Genomic DNA, 21,805 nt, shown 5'->3' with positions numbered 1-21,805 from the left:
ATATATATATATATATATATATATATATAAATTAGTTGCAGATAGTATGCAGTACAGTACCAAAAATTACATGAGCATCAACAGCATGCCAGTCATGTTTATTTCAGGCAGTGAATAATAGATGTAGACTATATGAGACTTTTAAAACCAAGTGCTAGAAAGAAAAGTTTAAAGTATGTTGGTTGATTATCTCTTTTTAATAGAATGACATAATACACACAGCCTCAAATCTACAGTTGGGCCTATGCATACAACCCTGAAAAGACTGTTTATTAATCCTTTCCTATGATGCAGAGAGTTTTGTCCTAAATATGGCCATGTTTATTTCCTGGAATTGATTAAACATACCTTGTGTTATATTGTTCAGCTTTATTGCACAGATATGAAAATTTAGCCATAGATCGTATAAAATGTTCAACAGGGCTGATGTTTGGGTATTCAGTTCAATTCAGTTTATTTATATAGCGCTAATTTACAACATATTGTTAGGAATACAGTTTGTGTGTTTTTCTCTCTCCACCACCAGGTGGTGCCCTGTCCTTGTTGGGCCTCCCAACACACCTGTGGCTCGTTGGTTCATTACCGGAGGAGTATTTGAGCAGTGGGCTGTCACTACCTCAACGCCAGAGTGTTTGCCATTTTGGGGACTCTAGCCAAGCTGAGATTAGCAGAGTCTAACCTAAGCTTTGTTTCTCTGAGTCTTATCTAATTTTTGTCTTTCCTCTTCTGCAGGAAGTCTTCCTGAGTAACTCGATACCTGGACCTTCTCCCCCTGGAATGATTAAGTGAGTACATACTGAGCAGGAGAAAACCTCCACATGATCCGTTTAAGTCCTCATCGGAAATCCAAGTGACAGTCCGCTCCTTTATTCCTCTGGGTCCAACGCTTGTCTATCTGTCCGCTCTCCAACAAGTTCCCTCTTCTCTGCATTAAACCCCACAAGCTGGATTCAAGGATTGACAAGAGCCCCCTCAAACGTGAGTCCCTCTCCAATATAATTCAAGCCTCAGTCAAATTTCCTACGGTCCCTGAACTGATCAATGTGATCTCCCCTTCAGACTTTCCAGTTCTGGTTCACCAGCCCAATGAGTTCCAGACCCAACTTCAATTATTCATTATCATTTAATAAACCTGTTACACTTTTTCCCTTGGTCTCTGGGTGGTTCTCTGCATGTGGGTCAGATCACTTAAACCAATCATGACACATATGTCATCTCAAGGCACTTTACAGTTCAACGAGATCATACAGTCAAATTGATTCAAAGTTTTCTATCTAAGGAAAACCAGTTGATTGTATCGACTCATTGACTCGAAGGAAATCCCTCACACTAAGCATTCCAGAAGCTTTATATTACCTTACACTATTGATTCTAAAAGCCTTTTATTTCCCGATTTTGGATCATTGTCTTACTGAGACATTTAACTATATTCAAGTTTTAACAATTAGACTTTTTATTTTAGCTTCATTTAAAGGCATCAGATTTACTATTGGATTAATCTCCAGCCCCTTTCAAGGCTAGAAATTAATCAGTGGTGCTGTGTGAGTAACAAAAATTTAAACAAATTCAAAACTTCAGTTGAGGTTTTAGAACATGTAACACACCAACTAAAGTTTCTGTTTGAGGTTTTTGGGCTCAGCAAAGAAAACATTTTGAATGCATCCTTATGTGTTTTCCTTGCCTTTGAAAAAACAGCAATGACTGATTCTTTAGTGCCTTAGAGTGACATCTAAAATCACTTTATTATTGAGACATATTTCTTGCCAAACAAGGGGCTGTGTGACAGCTGCAGTGCTGTTGAAATATAAACTGTTCTGCCAAAATCTGTTGGAGCTCACCGGTCGCCGGTTCTTCCTTCTTGGGCCCATCGTCCTTTTTCGATTCCTTAATTTCCTCTTCTTTTTCCTCAACATTTTTCTCCGCCTCTTTCTTTTCACTTGTTGTCTTTGGCTCTTCTTCTATGTCGTCTTTTTTTTCTGGTAATGTCTCCTCCTGTAATTAACAAAGAAAAGCTATTTGAATTTTCTCTGGGGCTAACTTTCTTTCAGTGCCTTATGTTACCACCTGAGTTAAATCGTCCTTAATTTCATAAACCTACAGGGTTATTGCTCAAACTCAGGGATTTTAAAACTTAATGAGTATAACCCTTATTAGATTTCTATAAGATTTACCTCGGCCTTCCATACAGAAAGCCCATATTCTGATCTTCAGCTACCACAGTATACATGTCAGATTAAATAATACTACTTACTTAAGCGATAGTATCAAGGTGTAAATTTATACTATATCCGTTGGTTGTGCTGTTCTTTTTACATCTTTGCAGGTGATAAAGCAGACTGAAGATGTTTTATCGTTATCTCCCTTTTGTATCCCCTATTATCTCCTCTTTCTTTCATCTTTTCTCCTGTTTTTCCTTTCCTGTGCTACTTACATTTTAGAGTCCATATAATCTGTAATTCTCCCTGCATGTATTACAATAAAGCTATTTATATGCATAAATCAAGCGGAACACCATGGCGATAACCGTACTGCTCCACTTGTGAAAGTAAAATCTGTTGGGCTCTTTTTGGCATTAACACAATTATTCTTATTATCACATTGCCAGACAGGACAATGTTAAAAAAAATAGATCAAATCAAAATGGATCAGCTGATGGTAGTCTTAATTCTTATCATATCTGAAATAGTAATTTCATCCATTTACATTTAGGCAGCTTGATAGAAGCATCAAGGGTTTTTTTTTGATAAAAAAATTGTTAAACATTTAATTATTTGGTTGTGGATTGGCTTCCGAGCTTTAACCACTGAGTAATAAGCCCCAACGTTTAATTCTCATACCTCATTTCGCCACAGTTGAAACTAGATATTCTGTCTAAGAAGAAACATTTTTCTCATTCTGTTATCACAACATTGAATAAAAGGCATTAGGTTTTGTAAGACAGTAGAGGCCAGATTTAAAGCTAACTATTTTGAGAGGTTGGTGTAGAGAATAGCTGTAAAATTTGACTAGGATCATTGAGTTTAGAGCAATTCTATAAAAAGATTGAAATAAAAAAAAACAAAAGCATTTAAATACGAAGACATGTTAAAAAGATTTATTTTATTACTATGGCACTGAGAAAATATAGATCATTTGATTGACTTCCCTGACCTAAAAAAGGGAACGCTTAGACTGACTAAAAGTCATATGGTGGGGAAAGAAACAGGGTTGTGAGTCTTTTATATAATATTATGAGTTTTTTGGTTTCAATTAAACCATTCCATTTTGACAGAAGACTTAACTCTGCGATAAATATCAGGTCCGCTCCACATCAATGTCAGGCAGCTTCTGAAACTTTCACTGATCACGATCTGCTACAGCCCATCGCCATCCAAGAAGCAGACTTTCTACATTATATGTGGAGTTAGAGCTGAATAATCTTAATGCTTTTAAGTTTTAGCTACACATGTCTAAAGAAATTCAGGGATGACCGGGTCTTACCTTGGCTGGAGGAGCTGGTGTGGTTGAAGGAGTGGCTGAATGGGCAGGTGAAGGGTCACGAGCTCCCAACAACCTTTTCAACCGGCTAAACATGTTCGAAGGATTTCCCGTGGGCTACAGGGAGCAGGTCAGTCAATCCACTTCTTCTAGCCACTTCCTAACTGAGGGAACCCTGTGAACTGCCCTCTCAGCTCTAAGCAACACACTGAGGCTTTTACATTTCTTAGAATCGGTAATTCCCTGTGGGCACTCCTCCTTTTTGCCAGGGCCAGCACCAGATGAGATATCACACCCACCAATCCCTGCCTGGCCGGCTGATGCTGTACAGGAAAGAGTCTGATTTAAACAGGTAAATTTGCAATTATCACATATTAGTTACATAATATTTATACTACATGAAGGAGCAGCTTATTGTTAGGTTTTAAGGTTAATCCAAATGAAAGACTATGTAAAGGTAAGAAAGATTAAACTAAAATTTCCCTTTTCTCGGTTTCTTAGAATCCCCTTTTGATGCAGAGTTCAAAAAGAGGCCGTGCAGTTAATCAGCCTTCACAATGTCGCTGTCTGACTAACAGGATTAGACGGGATCTGGAGCTTCTGCTGTGCAAACCTGAGGCTGAGGGACTGACAATAAATGAACAAACACAAGAAAACAAATCAGACTGTTGTAGCATCTGCCATTCATTTATTAAGGTAAATATGGAAGATTACATCAGTCAAATATTACATTAAATTTGTATCAAATCAGTTTGGTTTATAGTGTCAAGCTCCATAATCACCAATAAAAAGCAACCAGTGTAAGACAAAACAACACAGCAAAAAAAAATCTAGAAATAAGTAAAACTTCCTTATATTAAATGTATTTACCCTTAATTTGAGTAGGTAAATAAGATTATTTTCCGAAGGAATAAGTATTTTTACTCTTAAAATAAGACATTTAGATAATATGCACTTGAAATAAGAAAATGCAATTGTTTTTTTCTTATTTTAAACATAAATAGTCTTGTTCCAGTGGTAAAGTCTCTCACTTACCTCCTAAATTCAAGAAAAAAATTACTTATTTTAAGAAAAAAATAACTTACTTAGATTTCTTTTTTTCATTGAATATTAAACAACAACTTTGGAAGTAGATCATGTAATCACTGCGTTTTCTAACCAGTGACGGTTTTTGATATAGGTATGGGCCATAGGGCCTGCCACCCAGGGCACCATTTCATCATGGGGTGGCAAGGATACTTTAAAAATACCAACAAAATTACAATTGTGGGTTAGGTTCTGTGCACATGAAGACAAAAACAAATAATGTCCACAGAAGCGCTACGCTATCGTACATAGGGCTGGGCGATATGGACCAAAAATAATATTCCAATATTTTTAAACTCTGTGGCAATAAACTATATTTATCCTGATACATTTTTCTTTTCATAAAGTAATTATAAAAGGGCATCTCTCAATAAGCCTGGTCAGCAAGACTGCTGGTGAGGCTCAATACTCTCCGCTGCAAAACCAACAAGACCAATGATAGTGAAAAGATTACCACTGACACTGTTGGTCACACTTTTGAAATAGGGCTACACGCTTCTTTCCAGACTAACATGCTGTGTACACAGCGTAAATTAGTCTGGGGCTCTTCAGATCATCAAGCTTTTTTTTCCTACTGTCACACTGTGTCCAACAGGCCCATTTTGTATAAAAACAGCCATAAATACACGAGATTATGTCTAAACCGACTGAAAATGTACCTAATGGCACTTTTAAAACTATAATATTTCAATGTCGACCATCTCGCTATAGATGATACAGACTTATATATTTTATATCTCTATTGAATAAAATCTTGATATTTTAAAACTGTTGATAGATGGCCCATAGGTGGTGCTATGACAGTCAAAGAAAACAACTCATGCAAGGTATAAACAATAAAATGGCAGCATAGAGGAGCATGTGGCTTTCTGTCATGGCTTTAAAAAAGATATAGATGCTATTCGAAATCTTCCTAATCTGAAACTGGCTTCCAAAACAATATTTACCTGGTCTGCCAAAATTGACCCCTGTGAAGTAACTCCTGAATGATTTGCACAATTACGGTAATTTCTTTGTGGTCAGGGCAAAAGTTTCTGTTGCTAACTAACAAACATAATTATAATGAAAACACTGTAATGTCAGCTTCACACAGAATATTTGTGTTTTGCTGTCCTTTCCAAAAATATGACATTTTGGATAATGCAGAAAATAAGACTCACTCCTTTACGTGGCAGCATGACAGAAAAACCTCGTCTGTGATTCCATCGGAGATGGAGTCTGTTTTTAACAGATGATGGAGCAAAATGTGTTGATTTCTAAAAAAAAAAAAAAGCTGAGCCAGAGAGAAAGTCAGACATGAAATAGAGGGGATTGCTTTGCATGAACAGATCCTACCAGGATCCAGTGTGGATTTTCTCACTGTGCTCTTTGCTACAACAGACGGAGGAGATGCAGAATGCAATCAGTGTGGATTGAGGGCACACTGATTAAAACTGATACACAGCTTTTTTAAAACAGACTTAAATTATGAAAGTCAAAAAGCACGATTCAATTTGTGATTATAAAAAAACAAAAACAAAAAAAACAACCTTGGCACAGAAAGACAGGTGGCATCCTATCGAGAACCGCCACTGTTTATAACCGCTACTTTGGTTTTATCTCCTCATTAGATTTACAGCATCCCTTTAGTTTTGGGAGCAAAATATTGGGCTTAAAGCTAACAAATCCATCTAAAGTGTAATCTTCCACTGAGAGGAAACATACCACACACAAAAAAAAGATATAAAACAGTACAAAGAATCTGAAAAAAAAAAAAAATCTTCAACTTTACTCCCAAAAATGGAGAAATCAAAATGAGTACAGACTTCATCTGAGCCCTCATTGGTCACCAGATTTCTGTGTGAAAAAAGAAAACATATCAAAGATAATTGTACCAAACTACTTTAATGACAAATTCTTCACATGAACTATGTTACATTGTTTGGTATAACGATTGTTAACTAACCTTCAGTCTGTCAAACATGTCTTTGTTAATGTTTCCTCCAAAAGCTCGCAGCAGTTTGGGTGTTGGTGGTTTGGGGCCGAATAGCGCGTGTCCTTTCTTCTTCTCTTCCGCTACTTTAGCTGCTGCAGGCCCCTTAGCCTTCATTAGCTTCCTACAAACACAAAAACGTTCAAAACCGTTTCAGAAATGTAATAAAATCCATTGTAGTCGTTGCCATTGCGGTTCATTGATGTACAAAAAGCTTATTTAAATGCCTCTTTTTTCGGTTTATATGTTTTTTAAATGTAAAAATGAATCTGACATTTGCATTAAGTCACGAAAAAAGTGCAGAAGTCCTAAAATTTACATCCACCCACCATTGGCAAAAATGTCACATTCATTCTGTTCTCTCAATTATTCATCTAAAATGATATTTTTCTAGAATAAAATATAATAGAACAGAATAATATGCTGCTCTAGCTTGAAATTAAGATGGATTTACTCTATTCTACTACAGTCAAAATTATGCATACAAGCTAAATTACATACATACACCGGCACTAAATTTGGTCGAATGCTCTTTCATACCACCATTTGATTCATGTTCTTTACAAATTTGGAAAATGTATTACCTATCATAGACCCAGAAGGAAATAAAGTTTAAAATATGTAGACTACAGTTTTGCAGTTGAGGCTGGGGATTTAGAAAGGCAGTCATAAACTAGTTGGATCTGTGTTTAGGATTGTTATTCTGTTAGAGACTGAAATGTGGCCTGGACTTTCTTGTGAACAGTTTGACTGGAATTGAAATGTAATAATCTAGATCTATGTTATTCTACCAACTTTATAGCAGCTATACTATAAATACTCCTTTGAGAATGTATCAGTTCGGCTAAATCGCTCAATCTCTGTCCTATATGTCCATTGAAACATTTTACCAGTACTCATTGTAGGAAACTAGTTACGAATCTTATGGTTGTGGCACTGTGGGCCTTCCCAAAGGCCTCTACACCCGTGCATATTTAGTCAGGTTTAATAAAAAAATATATAATAAATGCCAATCTCCAAATCGGTAGTATCTCAGCAATGCCTTCAAAGGTCTTTACTAATTTCTGTCAATATAAGCCAAAGTTTTTCTGTTAAGACCCTTTACTGAACTTCTTGGATTTTGCAGTTGTTTTAAGCCCTGATCACAGAGAGCTCCAAAAAAATCCTTTAACTTTTGGGAAAGATATATTTTCAACTGCACCAATCATAGTCATCAATGAGAAGTATGCTGGTCTTTGTTTTATTAAGTTTCACACTGTTAAAATATTGAAGTAAATGTATAAACAGGTCTATGAAATCTATTTCTGGTTTTGCTGGTTGTTCCACCCTCATTTATAAGCTGAGGGTTCACCACTGTTTTATATTTTCTTCTTTTAGCCAACTTCATGTTGTCAGACAGGTTCTATCTGAGGGAGTTCTTGGTTCTAATAGTCTGGCAGAAATGTCATTTTACCCCAGTCCAAGTTTATTTATATAGCACTTAGGGCCAAATTGCTGCACAAAAGAAGAAAAAAAACACATCATAAAATGTACTTAGATTAACAAAAAACTATATAAAATACAAATATTTAAAACAATATTGAAAACAAAAGGAACAAAACATAAAATCCAGATCCTTCTAAGTAATAAACACCATGTCAGGTAAAAATTAGTTAATCAAAATATAATTATAAAGGGTCATTTAAAAAAAGGTAGCAAATACATGCTCTCAGACCGGTATTATTTTGTTTCCCATTAATTATTAAAATTATCCTTGAAGTTTTATTTTTGGTGTGGATATGTCTGTTCTTTAGCCTGGGTGCCATTCCGAACTTAGTCCCGCCGACAACGTTTGTGGTCGGGAAGTTCGGTCTGGCATTGCTCAATAGTAGCGCGAGTATGCTTGCACAATATCTGGCGGGCCAATCAAATTGTCAGGGCGGGCTTTATACGATGATGGGCAGATGATCAACAGTAACGTAATCAACCACGTCACCAAAGCGTGCTTGGGTGACAACAACAATGGCTGCCGCCGGAGAGTTGAGGTGTGTAGATTCTGCTATTAGGTCTGTTCTAGAAGATATCGACAGCAAATTAATTTTAAAAGAGGAACAAGAGAAACGCTATGAAGTCTCATCTTCTTATTCTAGGCGTGCAACTGCACGCTTTGATTTTTGTTGACAACAACTATGCGTCGCTTAACATACGTCACGCACTCCATTGCTCTTATTGGTTGTAGGTCTATCCAATTGAGTGCAGAGGCTTTTTTTTTCCTGGTTCGTTCAAAACACGCCCCATAATCACAGCTCTATGGAGCAGTATCAGACTCATATTCTGACTAGAATTGAGTAGGACTACGTCAGGCTATCTGTTCTTAGCCTCACAGGCTCCAAATGAAGGTAATGAGAGATAAGAATGAGTTACACATGGCATGAAGGTGAGGACTGTTGTTTTGAGAAGATCCATTTGGCCAGTAAAGATATATTAACCTAACAGAAAAAAAGTTGTTTTGCTTCAATGTTCAAATGTTAGAACGCTCTTCATGCAGGGAGTGGGTTGGTTGCCCTGGGGGTAGTGTGTGTGTGTGTGATTTTGTAAGGTATAAATGTATGTACTGAGGACGTTAAATATATTTGTACCCTATTTCTTGCAAGAAATGCCTCTGCCTCAGCTTCCTAACTTCATGTTGGTATAATTATTGTTTTTATGATATTGTGTTTTTAAATTGTGACAAGAAAACAAGCGCGTTGATAATTTGTAAAGTGTGGAAATACTTTTAGTTTTCTAATGATGGTGACAGCATAGTTGAAAAACAAGTACTGTCCTTTCACATTATAGAGTATAACCTTCTAACCCTGCAAAAGGATGGATGAAAGAAGCCATTAATGCGATGTCCATGCATCAAATATCTATACATTTCTACCTCTACTGTAAAGACATCCTTAAGCAAACGTATGCTTAGTTTTCTCCTTCAGTTGAGTGCTGTACTCACCTGCCCTTTCTGGCCAACACCTTTTGAGACTCTGGATAGTGGACCAGAATGTCAAACAGGTCCCTCTTTTCCAGAACGAAAAGATTAGCAAAGCCATATGCTTTGACGTTGGCTGTTCGCCTGTTCCCTCCGTCTTTAGATGACTGTAACAAACTACAGAAAACAGTTCATCTTTCATTGTAAGGCCATGTACATCTGACAGTGAAGACTTCTCTTCTAACTGACCTGATTTCTCCAAACACGCAGCCTGCCTTCAGCGTCACAAACACAATGCTGTTGTCGGGTCCTCCCACCACCTGCACCGCTCCACTTTTGATAATGTACATCTCCTTACCGATGTCACCCTGCAGAGGGGGAAAAAATCAAATAAAGAAAAAAAAAATAAGATTACAAGTCTATTCAGTGCCTATTCACTTGCCTGTGAAGTTTTTTTTCAAACCAATCACATGTAATTAGTGTCATAAACACATGAAACACTGAATTTCTAAGAAGCTTTTAGACATTATTTATGGTATGCCTGATTACCATGACAAAACACATAAAAGGTGCTTACATAGTCCTACCATCAATACTGAAATACACAAGCAGTTTTTATTGTACACATTGAAAGTAAAACACATTTTGTTTATTATCCAGTCTGCCTGATCTTTAATGAAGATGATTCTCTTCATGAACATCTGACAAAACATTTTATCCTCAGTTTGTGACATGACTATGTTTGTTATCACAGTATTGGTGTATTTTATTTTGTAATTGTTTAACAACTCTTTAAGGTGGGAAATTAATGCCATTCGGGTAAGGCAGACGTGTGTGTATCCTAATTAGAAAGAAAATAACTTCCATAAAGGGATGCCAATAAGAATAAAATAGTTCTCTGTTAAATAAACGTCAAATTTAAATGGACTATAAGTGTAAAACGTACTGTATAATTTCCGCCAAATAATTCTCATTGTTACCCTGGAATACAAAGATCTCTTTCATAATTTTTCCTCTCCATTAGCAACTTCTCAGTCAACTTATTTTTTCAAACCTATAGGTACTGTCAGGCTCTGTGAAGTTTTTTAGAGGACCCAAATGCAGAGATGGAAGCTGAGGTGGTTTTGTTGCTGATTCAATATGATCCAAAGCAAACAGAAGCAAAGTCCAAAACAAAATATAGAAAATTCAGGAGACGTCAGGGAAACACACCCGAGGAGCTAAAAAAAAAAGTTACCAGCAAAGATTAACTGAACAGGAGGTGTATATATAGGAGACAGAATCAATGGCAGGACTAATTAGCAGATGAGGAACAGGTGTGGACAGAAGAATCGAGACGGGAGCTAGGAGAAGGAGACTGATGCAGGTGAAGATTCTCAATAATGCAGGTCATAGTCATTCCAGGACAGTTAAAAAAAAATCCACTGGACTTTGTTTTTCAAGTTTGAAGACATTTCGCTTCCCATCCACAAAGCTTATGCAATCAAAATGTCAGAATTAGCATTGAGTTCCAAGCTTTATAGAGTACAAAGCCTTGTTTTGGCTTAGAAAACATGCAAATCAAAAGGACTAGAATAACACAAAATGGAAATAAAACCAATGAAAACTTAAAAAGAAAACTTAAAAATAGAACCAAAACCATGACAGGTACAGTCCAGATCTACTTCTGCACAGTGCATAGCCTTGTGTGCACTTCCTGGTTCCTGAGTCAGTCATATAAGAATTCCAAGGGATGGCAAAACAGAGCGCAGCATTTGGTATTGTCGGAGTTGTGGTTTTGTTATGTTTTTTTTCTTTTGAGTATTCAGTTTTGCTTTGCCCCTATGTTTTCTAGTTTTAGTGGTTTCATTCTTATTTTATTATGTTTTCTGGTTATTTCCGTTCTCAGGTTTTCATTTGTTGCCCTCTACTGCCCTCTTGTGTTCTCCTTTTTCCCTCACTCCTTTCCTGATTCTGCGCTGTTCACACCTGCTCATTAGTCCTCTCTTTGTTTCAGTCTCCCTTAAATACTCTCTCTCTGTTCAGTTCTTCAGTGCTGGTTCCTCGTCTAACTTCCTCCAACTCTCTGAGCCTTCCTCCTCGTGATAGTATCCCCCCTGTTGTCTCCATTGTTTCTGGTTTGTTTGGACTTTAGTTTTCATGTTTGGATTTTTGGATTTCCTGCCTCTGTGTTCAGTTAACCTTTCATTAAACCCACAAGAAAATCACCTCTGCCTCCCTGCCTCTGCATTTTGGTCCACAACCCAAATATGTTTATAAAAAAGTAGCAACCCTCAAAAAGACAGAGAAGTAGACCAGACCAGGATCTTTCAAAAGTATTTGCACAGAAACTTGCTATGATGCATTATCGCCTTTTGACATCTTGAATTTCAAGCAGTACTTGTTGCTAAACATCTTTGTATAGACTATGCTAACAGAATCCTTATAGAGATGCCAATGAAAGAGGTGGGTACATTCTACAAACAATATAATGTCAAATTATGTATTCAAGACACATGTGGGATAAAGAGACCAACTCACTTTTTTCACCACAAAGTCTCCTGGTAGATAGATGATGGACTTTAGCCTCAGTAACATGTCCACTAACATCTGCTGGTCACAGCCCTGTCAGAGCAGAGGTGTGTTAGCAAAACCATTCCTCTAAAGATGTTTGATGGATGATATCCTGTGGCTGCACCTTAAAGAGATCAATCTTCTGAAACGTTGCCAGGTTGATGTCCACAGCGATGGCAGTCCTCATTACAAGCGGCATCTTTTCAAGCAATTCAGACTCATCTGGACATTAGAAAACAGGAAAGGTTAGGCCAACAGAGTCAACTCATGAACCCTAAATTATTCAGCCAGTCTTCACTGACCCAGCATGCCCTGAGCGTCCCAGGTGTAGGTATACCAGGTGCGGACTCTGTTCTGCACCAAGGAGGGAATGTTGTTGGTCACCATGTAAGCCACTGTGTTGTCCATTGAGGTCCGGAAGTAGGTCTGTCCTGCTGTGGCTGCACCGATGACATCTCTCATCTGAGGCAAAATAAGGCATGTAAACAGAGGGGAAAATGCTATTAAGTTGCTTGTGTGAACTAAAAATCATAAATGATGAGCTATTGTTGGTGAAAAAGTATTCATACCCCTTGATATTTTTAACATTTTGTTACAATATCAAACTTCAGTTTTATTCAATGTGATTGAACACATGAAATAATGCACAGTGTGCGATGTTTTAGACGCAGGAGAAGACTATATGGCTTTTGTTAGTTTTAAAATCTAACGATGGGTGGATTACAGGTGCATTAATTTTCCTTCCCTTATTGATAACCTTTAGGAATTGGAACCTTTTAATCAAAAAAATGTATGTAGTCCACCATTTGTTTATTTTCTTTCCTTTCTTGGTATATATAGAGTGGTCTGTAAAGTCCTTAGGGGTTTATTAGAACATTTCAGTGAGTAAATAAGATCATGGAGATCAAGAAACTGAATGATAACATTGAGGAGAAATCTAATATGGTTTTATGAAATTATGTTAAATAAAATGCACCACAGAAAACTATGGTGTAACACATAATCACCTCAATGTGAATTGGAAATGTTTATCCCCAACTTGAAAACTCCTTAGCCTATAGATCTTAGAGGCAGAAAAACTGTGTGGGTTGTGCTTTTTTTTCCACCATGGAGTGGAAATTTCGTCAACTAAGAGGGTGAAAAAGACCTAAGACTGAGGTAAAGATTGCTGTTCCAACAAACGTAAATATACAGCAAGAGCAGGAAGGTTCTCCATCCTGTTCCTCAGCGACCTTTATGTTTAAGATTTCTCTTTACTCTAACAGACTTGAAATAACGACATCACCTTCTCAGCATGCCATCAAGGACTAAGGCCTGTTAAATATCAGTTTACCTTCTTATTTTAAAAGGTTAACTGACTGCGTAGAGAGGCTCTGACTAGGCAGGGCGGGCAGATCTGCGCAGATTTTTTCCCCTTCTGTCTCTGTGCTATACAAAAAATTTAAACAATTTCCCACATTTGAGTTGGACAGATTATGAAAAGTTATTTGAAAAATGGATTGTTTTTGCATGAGTCTGTCCTGCTTACTATATATAACATGATGTGATGAGTGTTTCCCTGTGAATAACAGATTTTATTTTAGATTTTCCCCAAAATAGTTGTGTTTTACTTTGTAATCGCTTCTCTCTTCCTGTCAGGCCCATGAAATAGCCGCTGAATTGCTGGACAGTCTGACTAAAATAGATCTGTAGTCTATCTCAGTTGGACCTAATCAAAAGTACCTCAAAAATATGCAGCTGTATTATTGGATGTTCTTTGAATTACTGACATACCACTTCTCAATTATCCTTAATTCATGCTGGTGTATTACATATAAAATGTCAATTGAATTTGTTAAAGGTTGAAGCTGTAAAGTTAAAAAAAGTTCAACAGGTAGATACTTTTGCAAAGAGCTTTACACACTTATAAGAGAGAAAGACAGGGAGACAGAAAGTATACAGCATTATGAAGGTTAGGAGGAGTTTGGGTGGCTGGAGTGATTGATCATTGTTCCTGACAAGACGTGTTTCATCCAGTTACCATGCCATCAGGACATGTCTAAAAAGGTGTCAGTGTGTTAATTAGAATAAGGAAAGAAGAGCGGACAGAGGTGTTGGTTCTATGGCCTACACTATGGACAATGTGGTGTCAGTGTTACCTGTCCAATCAAACTTGAGAAGACAAAGACGCCTACGAAAAAGTTTGTCATCTGAAAGGTTATCTCAAAGACAGTGTGGGGCTCATTTAGTCCACCGATGTTGATCAGACTGCGGACAGCGTAGTAGTAACAGCGCAGGTACCTATGAGGGAGGAGAGGCGGTGTTAGAGGGACATTCACCAATGATACTGCTTTTCCTGTGGAATAACCATACATCACCCAGCAGGATATTGGGAGATTTTAGTTGAGAATATTATGTAAGGCAAAATATTAGTAAGGCAAAATATTAAAAAGTATGTGCTACAACAAAGAAGGCTAAATGAACAATAATAATGGACAGAGACAATGATCTAAAAAGGTATTTGCAGCCTAATAATCTCGTCCAAACATGGTATCTTTAAAAGACAACTCAACAAACATCTAAAGTAACTTCTCCACAAGTGGCCATTTCTCATTGAATACTAGGGAGGCTAAACCTCCCCTGTAAAAATATTAACATCATGCATTGTCAAACTTCATAAATGTAGTCATTAAACGTCATTAAATATGCATTAAAATGCACCTGATTTGATGAGTATGTTTTGCATTGATCAGCTGTTTATTCCGCTCTCTGTCTCGATCCCCCCTCTGCTCTGGACCAGCAGGATGCTGCTGGTCAGTCTCTATGAGAAATCCCTGTTGAGGTTTGAGCCTCGGTCAAATGAGGTAAGCAGTGAGAATGTGGAGCCCTGATTGGATAACACGCCAAAATGTATCACTTCCAGTAAGGCTAAACTTCTCAGGGGGTATATGGAGCAGGGGCGTCTCATAAAGCTGCCTGCTCAATGCTGATTGGCAAACATACTTAAAGATTTTTGACTGACTGTGGACAGACAGTAAGGAGGTTTTCCTCATGAGTCCAGAGGGAAGAGTGATCATTCAGTCAGAACAGTCATCTTGTGCCGAAATCTTCTGGAGTTTATCATTTCAGAGGGATTCACATCAGCTATTTTCACCCATTTGTAGTAGTGATGTATTTATGTATTTCAGCATTGAGCCTCTCTGGGTTCAGAGAGCAGTAAACACCACTGTTCTCCACATACAACCAAAAGCTAAATCAACAATAGCAGCAAGTTTGGGATTCCTTTTTAAGCACTTTTTGGACAGTCATTTATTAACAAAAATAGTTTGTTTGTTTTTTTTACCCCAAAATAATGTTTTCTACTTAGAGAATTGCTGTCATAGTGGTACCAATGGTAAAGATGTGTAAAATTATTTTAGATTTCATTTATTAAATATGTTTGCCGCAGTTTGCATGATTTAAACTGAAGGAAAACACTAATACATCCAAACTGTAGCAGGAGATGGCAGCTTCAGTACTCTGTTTTCTTGTGGTATTAAGAGAAGTAAAAGGAGAGGTCTCTTTCTTATCAGATCTCTAATTTAATGACAGAAAAAGAAGCAAAAGAAAAAAAACAAAACAAACAAACACCAGAGTCTTTTATAATTGTATTTTATGATTTTATCAGAGCAAACCTCTCTAATGAATCTCCAAAATATAAACTGCATGTTAAAACAGACTGCCAGTTTTGCTCGACTCTGGCTCCCCCCAGTGGACAAAAGTTGAATTTTTTTGCCTGAAGGAAGACCTCTTCAAAAGATCCATATTCTGCTTTCTGTGGGGTCAATTTGAAATTTAAAACCTCTTTAAAAACCAAAAAAATTGAGTTTTGAATTCTCCCAACATCGGCTATTCTATTTGCATCCACCTTTTTTGTTCATATTTCTATGGCTCTTTCTGTTTGGTTTAAATGTTTCTTGACATGAATACCCTACTATTTGTATCACTTTGTACTTTTCAATTGTAATTAATCTTTATCCGTTCATGTACATTTTTGCCATCCGCTCTGAGAGTCTTTTTGTTTCATGTCAATGTTAATGGCTTAATAAAAACAAAAACAAAACTTTTGGACTTTCTGATCAATTTCTGCTTCACCTCAGTTCAAACAACAGGCAAAAAAATCAAAATATTATTTTAGCCTGCGGTTAAAGCAGATGATAAGAGCCTACTTTGACTGCATATAGTGGAGTGTTTTTCAAGCTTCATCCATTAACTAGAACAAAAGAGACAGCAATGCAAATTCTCAGATCAGGTTTCACAAGGACACGTGAATGAGGACCAAGATCTTTCACACTTACAACAACAATAAATTATTGCTACCAGAAAGGGCTGCATAGGAAAAAGGAAGTGACCTAAATAATCAGGTTAGAAAAAACAAAAACTACCCTTATATAAGTAACAAGTTTGTCGATGTTATCTTGTTTTCATCTAAACCTTTATACAAGCTGACTACTTAGACATAAGTTAATGCCATTCTGACACCACTTTTTCCCAAACTGCTCTATGAAGCGAAAGCACACTATGCATTGCAGTCATTTAAATCAAATATCAGTCAAATAAATGAAAACCATATCATAATAGATTTTAAAAAAGAAAAGCCTGCTTACGCGCTGCCTAGGCCGGAATAGACCCATTTTGTTTCCCCGATGCCCTGATATTCTGAAGCCACGTAGTAGAAGCAAGCATTCAGGTGAAGCATGAAGAGGAGGTAGCCAATGGTGCGAATCACTCTGAAAATAAATGGTAGAGATAGTAACATTACAACGTGAAAACTTGAGGTAGGAGATAAGTTGCTGCTAGAAATGAGTGAACAGCTTGCCTCACATTTTTACTTTATCAAAATCAACTCTGATCGAGTTATTGCTATTTTTGGTCTTCATGGTCAGTATTGCTGACCCTAACCTCGTGTAACTTGCATTGAGCAGGGAGGTATACCTGCTGCTATTTGAAGACAAAGAATCTTTTATTTTTGAAGTACTTGGCTCATGGTATAATTGACATGCACTCTTTAAATCCCCCAAGGAGACAACAACTATATAAAATAAAGCATAAGAAATGTTTTCTTTTTTTAAATGTTGTGGCCCTTTTGCATTATATTTTAAGGGCTTTCTTTAAAAATGCTTTATTAGGAAGTAACTTTTATCATGGATTATTTTTTCAAGTGGATCCTCAAGTTGTTTAAGTAAAGTTAAATCACTCAAAAAAATGAATATTAGTGACAATAATGATCCTTTTACTTTTGTGAAATTCATCAGGTGCAACTCACCTCCAGATGTACGCCTTAGCTAAGATGCTCTCCAGACGGTCACTGAACTCAAAAAAAGTATCTATCTTCAGGATAAGAACAGGGAAATATCATTTGTTTGGAAATGGAAAGGCTACTCTATGCAGATTCGCCACTTTATCATTAGTATATTTACCTTCAGCAAACGGTTGGCTCTGAAACCAGATTTAAACCCAAAGTGGAAGTATAACAGGTCAAGTGGAAGGAGAGCAACAACGTCGGCCTGTTGGTGAGATGCAGATTACAGAGATGGTTAAATCAACTATACTCAGATTTACACAAGGATAAAAGTGTGAACGACTGTCTTTAAATATTGGGGATTTTAGTGACACATAAAATCAAAAGAATAGATAAATCATTTCAAACTGTTTTTATTCATTTTGCACGCCTCTGATGTTGCTGCTATTTTCAAATATCCATTACTGTAAAAATAGCTGTATATTGGTTATTTATTCTCCAGGTGCACAGTATTTATATTGTTAAAACACTTCACAGTGCAGTATTTTATTGTTTATCTTTTAATTCTTCACTATAATGTCGTTCTTATACATTTTTCTTAGGCCCACATTTCTGTGACTATTTTTTCTGTAATCTTTTTGCTGCTGTAAACACCAGAATTTCCCCATTGTGGGACAATAAGGGGATTTTCTATTCTATTCTATTCTATTCTATTCTATTCTATTCTATTCTATTCTATTCTATTCTATTCTATTCTATTCTAATAACATTTTCATCCAGTTCAGTTCAACTGAAACAACACATTTGTTGAGGGTTCTGAAGGGTAGAAGTTCTTTTTTCAGAGATACAATAATCTGGTCAAAAATAAAAAATAATATGATAAAAACATTTTCATTTATTCCATTTTGATAGGACACAGTTGAAGTGGTATACACTAGCTCAGGGGTCTTCAACGTTTTCGAGGCCAAGGACCCCCAAACTGATTGTGAGATGGAGCGGGGACCCCCTAATTATATATATTGTATGAAATTGTGTTATATCAAACTGGTCCTATAGTCACTCTATTAAAGATGGAGTAATGTAACTAAAGTAATTTCTCCCTGGGATTAAAGTATTTCTGATTCCTGGTTGATGGGACAGGTGTTGTGAATAAAACGGTGCCCAGCTTAAAAGAGCTCCTGTGCGTCGCTGAATGTGTGCATTGATGACTGAAGGACATCTTCTGCCTCCATTTATCTGTTTACTACAGTGTGTTGAATTCATGTTAACGTGGAGTTAAAGACATTTTAATTAGTACAAAAAATTGCAGGAGGGAATATTAAAAAAAAGTAATCAACCAAGACTTTCGCGACCCCCATGCAGTACCTTCGTGGACCCCCTAGGGGTCGCGGACCCCCTGTTGAAGACCTCTGCACTAGCTTAATAATATTTATTGACTTTTTTTCATAGATGTTCTCCTAAACTATTTGGACAACCTTGTTTTCCATGATCCATTTAAGGTGATCATGAAGAGTTTCTACTCTTTTCAGGTCTCAGTTGCTCCAATGGATTTCTAAATTTCTCACGGTGCAGCCATTCCTTTTTTATATGCTCTTTACAATCCTTTATTCTCAGCTCTCTAATAGGGACAGAGAGGTTTTCAATCAACTGGTGGCTGAAGATCCCAGAGCATGACTGTGCCTCCACAATGTTTAACTACTTAATGGTTTCCTTTTAGTGATACAGAACTTTTTTTTTTTTTTTTAACTAACCTAACATAACATGTTCTGAAATTGTGGCCTAAACGTTATTTTGGTTTTATTAGATCATTGGCAGCCTCTCTGACCGGTTCATCTCTCATATTTTTAGTTGTTTTACAAAGAAACAAAAGATTTTGCGTAACTTCTATCCTACAGTACAGGCATGTATAAAACCATTCATTTAATAAAGTAGGTGAAACTTAGTTGTACTTAATCAGATTGATATTAACTGATATTGCTGACTCTAAAGTGGCAAAAACAAAGTATTTTGTTGCTAAATTATAGCGACATGAGTCATTACACATGTTCATCTATTTAAAACGGGGAATCAATGTGTTTAATTGTCTTAAGGTCTTTGCAATCTCTTTAATAAAATATTTTATTCTGGAAATTGTTAAAACTTGCCTATTTGTACGGAGGAATTAATTTTGTTTGTGAAAGAGTCCTCATTTGATGCTTCAAAAAGAGAATATATGATAAAGATATATCACAGTGTTAACACTTATGAATTTGTAAGTTATAATAGCTCGCCCTTTAAAGAATCAATTATTATCTTATGTTTTTTTATTTTGTTTAAGGATACTTTATTTATAAAACAAGTAAAGAAACAAACCAAATAAATAAATAAACTCAATAAAAAATCTAACTAAAAGGGAAAAATTCAGAGAGGAACAATATAATGGACCCAGTTTTGGTCTGCTAAGGAAGGCCTATCTTTTAGGTCCAAGGTTGAGACTATAGTGTCGCTTCACTGTAGGAACCGGATTTGACCATCAGCATCTTTGTTTTCCATATTCCTGTATCACTGATGATGCTGACAGGAAATACCTCCACACAGCTGGTGAATCTACACCCTCAGTGTTTTCTTACTCACTCTGAGAGTGATACATTTTTGCCTGAATTCTAATAATCAGTTTATCTAAATTTATAATGATGTCTAATATTTTTTTTTGTTTTTTCTTCCACACTGTTTACATTTGATCACTGCTGCACTTTCAAAAATGGAAATGTCATGAAAGATGAAATTTCATTTTGTTTACACTCTGTGTATAAGTCTAAGTCTATTATTTTATTTGAGAGTCACTAGGAGGCCTTTAATGCAGATTTTACTTTTCTGATCTATTATTTAAAAAAAAAAATTGAGCATCCATAAGGATATAAATTGAATGGTGTTCACACTTATATTATTCTCAGCACTCCATGTTTCCTTGACTAATGGGTTTGTTTTTCCAGTTGAACTGCACACAGTTAGCATGTACTGTATCTCATAAAGATAGAAGTGCAGAATGATTTATCATCATACCGTTTTAATCTCACAATTATTTTTAGATTTTATAAAAACTTTGTACACTCTGAGGTTCCCTTTAAAGATGTGTGAATTTGAGCTAATGTACAGTACCAGTAATCTCTCCGATTCCCTGTAGTGTTTGGTTGTCAAAACACGATCTTTCTAAAAGAGAGAGAGAAAAAAAAAAATATTTCAACATATTATAATTTAGCACTGTCTCTATGCAGGGTTTTATTCCACACTTACTATGATGTCTCCTCCTTTTACAAATTGTTTGCGAGGCTGAAACAAGACAGAGTCTAGAAGGTAAATGATGTCTGCCACGACGTCCATGACAAACCAGATGGGGATGGAGGTTTCAGTGTGGTAAGGGAAACACATTCGGGCGGTAATGAACCATGTGTTGTAGTTGATGGCCACAGTAACCAGACTCAGCCAGGCGATGTAGCGGCGATCTGTGAAGGGGTCGATGGTGGAGCCAATCACAGAATCCATACGGTCCTCCAGAGGCTTCAATACAAAATCCACTGATGACCAATAAGCTGCAATCAGCCTCATCTTTAAGGGCACCTTCACCTTCTTTTCCTCCTCTTTCCTTTTCTCCTCCTCCTCCTTTTTCTTCTGTTCTGCTTCTTTCTTTTTCTTCTCCTGTTCTTCTTTCTTCTTCTTATCTGCCTCCTCTTTCTTTATCCTCTCCTCCTCTGCTTGCCTTGCCCTCTCCTCCATCACCCTGGTGTACTCGTCTTTAGGTAGTAGCGGTGCTGAAAGGGTGATACAACAAATTAGGTCCTCACTTTGCAATCACTGGGTAATATTATCAATAAGCTTGTGCCGTAACTGCTCCAAATGTGAGCATGAAGATGATGAATGTTGTGGTACTTACTGACAGGAGGGGTTATCTCTGGGGAGGAAGCATAGCGGTCAGTAACTTTCTCCTTGTATATATTCAGTCTCTCTCTCATCCGCTGGGCTACCTTTTTGAGCTGCTCATCTGAGTATTTGTTGATGACTATTCGTGGAGAATGAGGGGCCCCGTCTTGTCTACAAAAACAAGAGCCAGTCATCTAAGATCAAGAATGACCTTATTGCTCGCACATCATGATGTAACTGTTTCCTAAAGGCATCAAGGTCCTTCATTTATTTTCATTTTCTCATACTGTATATGTAGTTATTCTTCCTCCAATTATTTCCTTCCTTTGAAAACCAGTATATTATGGTAACTGGACAGTCTAAGTTGGCCTCAGGTTAGTGTTAGAGCTTGAAAGTTTTCCTGCGGCTCTTCTCTGGGATTGACTACCAACCTTTCTAGGTCATTTCCCACTTCTTACGAACTGATCACTGGACATTTAAGCCAAAGCCAAATATAACTTGTGCATGTATCCATCTTATAGATTGTTCTTTTAAATACATTATTTGATAGCTATATTATAAGTCCCTTTAACTTGTTTTGTTTGAAAGTGAAATCCAAAACCTGAAATTGATG

General features: G+C 36.8%; 2 protein-coding genes across 2 annotated transcripts in view; both read right to left on the bottom strand.

The window, feature by feature from the left end:
- The window catches only part of LOC107097677 (cyclic nucleotide-gated cation channel beta-3-like), a 22,974-nt gene extending 19,369 nt beyond the window's left edge, over positions 1–3,605 (bottom strand). The window contains exons 1-2 of the mRNA XM_015394922.1: positions 3,481–3,605; positions 1,839–1,992 (exon numbers count right to left, since the gene is read on the bottom strand). Of these exons, the coding sequence (XP_015250408.1) occupies positions 1,839–1,992; positions 3,481–3,573 (247 nt within the window). The 5' untranslated portion in view covers positions 3,574–3,605. The remainder of the gene's footprint in view (positions 1–1,838; positions 1,993–3,480) is intronic.
- Positions 3,606–5,817: 2,212 nt separating this feature from the next.
- LOC107097674 (cyclic nucleotide-gated cation channel beta-3-like) lies at positions 5,818–21,386 on the bottom strand. The gene is made up of 14 exons (XM_015394919.1): positions 21,206–21,386; positions 20,569–21,083; positions 20,434–20,484; positions 17,474–17,560; positions 17,320–17,384; positions 16,661–16,783; positions 14,174–14,315; positions 12,338–12,497; positions 12,160–12,257; positions 12,003–12,086; positions 9,732–9,850; positions 9,507–9,659; positions 6,509–6,659; positions 5,818–6,399 (listed from the first exon to the last, which is right to left on the bottom strand). The coding sequence occupies exons 1-14, from the start codon at positions 21,384–21,386 to the stop codon at positions 6,382–6,384; spliced, it is 1,947 nt and encodes a 648-aa protein (XP_015250405.1). The 3' UTR covers positions 5,818–6,381.
- Between the last annotated feature and the right edge of the window lie 419 nt (positions 21,387–21,805).

The sequence above is a fragment of the Cyprinodon variegatus genome, unplaced genomic scaffold (genome assembly GCF_000732505.1).
Source record: "Cyprinodon variegatus isolate N-32 unplaced genomic scaffold, C_variegatus-1.0 Scaffold714, whole genome shotgun sequence".
Classification (NCBI taxonomy): domain Eukaryota; kingdom Metazoa; phylum Chordata; class Actinopteri; order Cyprinodontiformes; family Cyprinodontidae; genus Cyprinodon; species Cyprinodon variegatus.
Note: the sequence above shows the minus strand (reverse complement) of the source record. Positions and strands in the feature narration are given on the sequence as shown.

Coding starts and splice junctions, on each gene's coding strand:
- LOC107097674 (XM_015394919.1), bottom strand. CDS start 21,386: ATGACTGGCTCTTGTTTTTGTAGACAAGACGGGGCCCCTCATTCTCCA. Junction 20,485..20,568: donor TAAAAGGAGGAGACATCATA/GTAAGTGTGGAA, acceptor TCTCTCTTTTAG/AAAGATCGTGTTTTGACAAC. Junction 9,851..12,002: donor GAGACTTTGTGGTGAAAAAA/GTGAGTTGGTCT, acceptor CCCCCTCTGCAG/GGTGACATCGGTAAGGAGAT.